This window comes from Hippocampus comes, unplaced genomic scaffold (assembly GCF_001891065.2).
Source record: "Hippocampus comes isolate QL1 unplaced genomic scaffold, H_comes_QL1_v1.1 scaffold190, whole genome shotgun sequence".
Classification (NCBI taxonomy): domain Eukaryota; kingdom Metazoa; phylum Chordata; class Actinopteri; order Syngnathiformes; family Syngnathidae; genus Hippocampus; species Hippocampus comes.
The window spans coordinates 49,695-52,170 of NW_017805121.1; the positions used below are offsets into that span (position 1 = coordinate 49,695).

Genomic DNA, 2,476 nt, shown 5'->3' on the forward strand with positions numbered 1-2,476 from the left:
GGGATTTTCAGATTAAAAAAAAAAAAAAAGTCCCTCTGCCAACATCTGAGGAAATATGGTGAAAATAAAATTCAAACAAGGTTGAAATGTACCCTGGCTATGCTGGTCCATTGGGCTCTGCGGGGGGCCCATGCCACTGTGGAGAGATCTCATGCCCACGCCTTTCATGTGACCAAAGTGCAAAGCGTCCGCCATGGCCTTGTCGTTCATTCCCTCCAAGGGCTGAAAAATTAAGAGCAATGACATTGATTTAAGACGACAATTTTAGTGTGGACAAATAATACAGCAGAACCTCGAAAGCTGGCATTTCATTTCATGAATACGCAGCATGAATGGAATGAATTGCGCCGCGTTTTACCTTGTGCATAGAATACATCATGTCTTGCGAGAAGTCACTCTGCACCTGTCCCTGCATGCCGTGGGCCGCGTTGGGCGTTCCGGGCCCGGGGCTGGGTCCCATCATGCTGTGAACGGAGCCAGGCGAAGGGTCCGGTCCGGGGCTGGGGCCCAGGATGGGGCCGGGTGAAAGGCCCGCACCCGGGGAAGGGCCGGCATGGGACATACCACCTGACGGGTCTGAATGGGTGGACATGGACTGCGACGCCAGATGGGAAGCAGACCGCCTTCAAGGAAGAAAATCGCCGTCAGTGCCACTAAGCATCAATTGACCAACTGGTTTGTCATAAATTAGGATTTGAATCAAAGTTTACCACCTTAAAACGTCTCAATGCTAAAAAATAAAACGAACACATGACAGTCGTACTTTGCAACGATGATCAAATAAATCTCAATTGTCTCAATTTTGAGACAATTAAAACACAGGTGAGCCCTCTATTGAGGGGAACTTAAAATCCCCGAAAGCCTTCCATTTGATGCCATTGAAAACACACTTCAACACCAATTGGGTATTTAAAACGGGGGCGAAACATTCATTTTCTGTCAAATGAAACACATTAGTCCCACGTTTTCAGTCAGTTCCAATATATCCCAGCTCTCAATTCGGAGGCCAACAAAGCTGAGCTCTCCGTTTTGGATCAATGAAAAACGCGCATGTCAACCCCCCATTGTGAATCACGAGTGAGTCCGTGATTCTTGGTCAATTGAAATGCTCGCCCTCCATTGTAAGAATTATAAGCCCCCCCCCCCTAACTTGCAAATCATGGAACAGTTGGAGTTTGGGCTATCCAACCATTGACTACTACTTTAATTCTGACTATTCATCCTGTGAAAACGTCCACTTTCATGTGGTCTCTCCTTCATAATTTGATCCATGCTTTTAAGGAAACTGAGGCCTCAAGATCTCAGCTTCATTCCTTTTCTGAAAAACATTCTGATGTTTTTGACCAAATGTAAACACCGTTTCCTTCTTTTCGCCAAACTCTTTTCAGTGACATCGCGTCTTGAGTTTTTTTTTTTCTCACGTACCGACGTGTTATGACGACGGCATTTTCTATTCCGCTACAAACGGCACGAACTCACATTCCAGCAAGTGGCGACGTTTTTCATTTATTTTAATAAAACGCTCTCTACCCCAGCGTTAACCACAAGGTTATGTCGCGTACCAAATAATAACATGTCTGGTTGAACGCAAGCAACGTTAGCTTTTTGCTCCCGGGGCCGTTCATAACAAGGTGGAACACTTGCAGCGGACTCTTGATTGGATCATGGCTTCCCCCCCCTCCTAAAAAATGGGCAAAAAAAACAGTGGCCATCATGGCGGAACGTCACTTGAGGAATCAAAGTCAGGACAGAGAGCGGAGCTCCAGGTAACTACGCACGGCTTAACCGCGGCTCTTATGTCGAAGATGTTTGCGCCTGTCCACGAGTGCGGTCTTTTGGGTTCTTTTCTGCCTGACACACACCTCCTTCCACCCGCCGTTCGCGCAGCTAAGCTAACGCTAAGCTAGGTGGCTAACGTGCTAGCTGGTTCTGGTTCTGTGGTGTGGACTCTCTCTCCCCCTCTGCCTTTTGCAAAGCGAACGGTCCAGCGTCAGAAAAGTTTTGACAGCTACTAACAGGACAAGGAAGGTTAAGAAACACGCCGCACACGGTGACAAGGCCCCCGCCACCCCCAGGCGGGGATTATTTACCTCTCGGCCGAAGCGAAAGTGGCACACGGCAGCAGATGAAAATAATGTAATGTTTCTCTAAAATATGACTGCAGTCGTCAAGTTCACTCCCCCTCCGTGCTATTTTGCTGACATATTTAAAGTTGAGCTGGATGGCGGCTTCACCCGTTGGCCAGATCCACAGGATGTCCCGCCTTTCTCCCTTGCCGCTCTTGCCTATTGGTTACAAATCCTTGTCGATCATCCTGTTTTCTTCCCCGGGTGTGTTTTGGACTGTACTGTACACTTACTCTAATGCTAGAACTTTGTGACGGACTGAGGGGCGGGGGGCGTTTAAGTGGAGAGTGTCCATGACCAGTTTGTGCACAAAATGTTTTTCGACGTAAAAAGGAGTGAATTATTTTAAC

General features: G+C 47.6%; 1 protein-coding gene across 1 annotated transcript in view; it reads right to left on the reverse strand.

Annotated features, from left to right (window-relative positions):
* The window catches only part of LOC109513437 (probable global transcription activator SNF2L2), a 6,658-nt gene extending 4,430 nt beyond the window's left edge, over positions 1-2,228 (reverse strand). Inside the window, exons 1-3 of the mRNA XM_019865926.1 lie at positions 2,091-2,228; positions 359-623; positions 93-222 (exon numbers count right to left, since the gene is read on the reverse strand). Coding sequence (XP_019721485.1) covers positions 93-222; positions 359-592 — 364 coding nt within the window. The 5' untranslated portion in view covers positions 593-623; positions 2,091-2,228. The remainder of the gene's footprint in view (positions 1-92; positions 223-358; positions 624-2,090) is intronic.
* Positions 2,229-2,476: the final 248 nt, after the last annotated feature.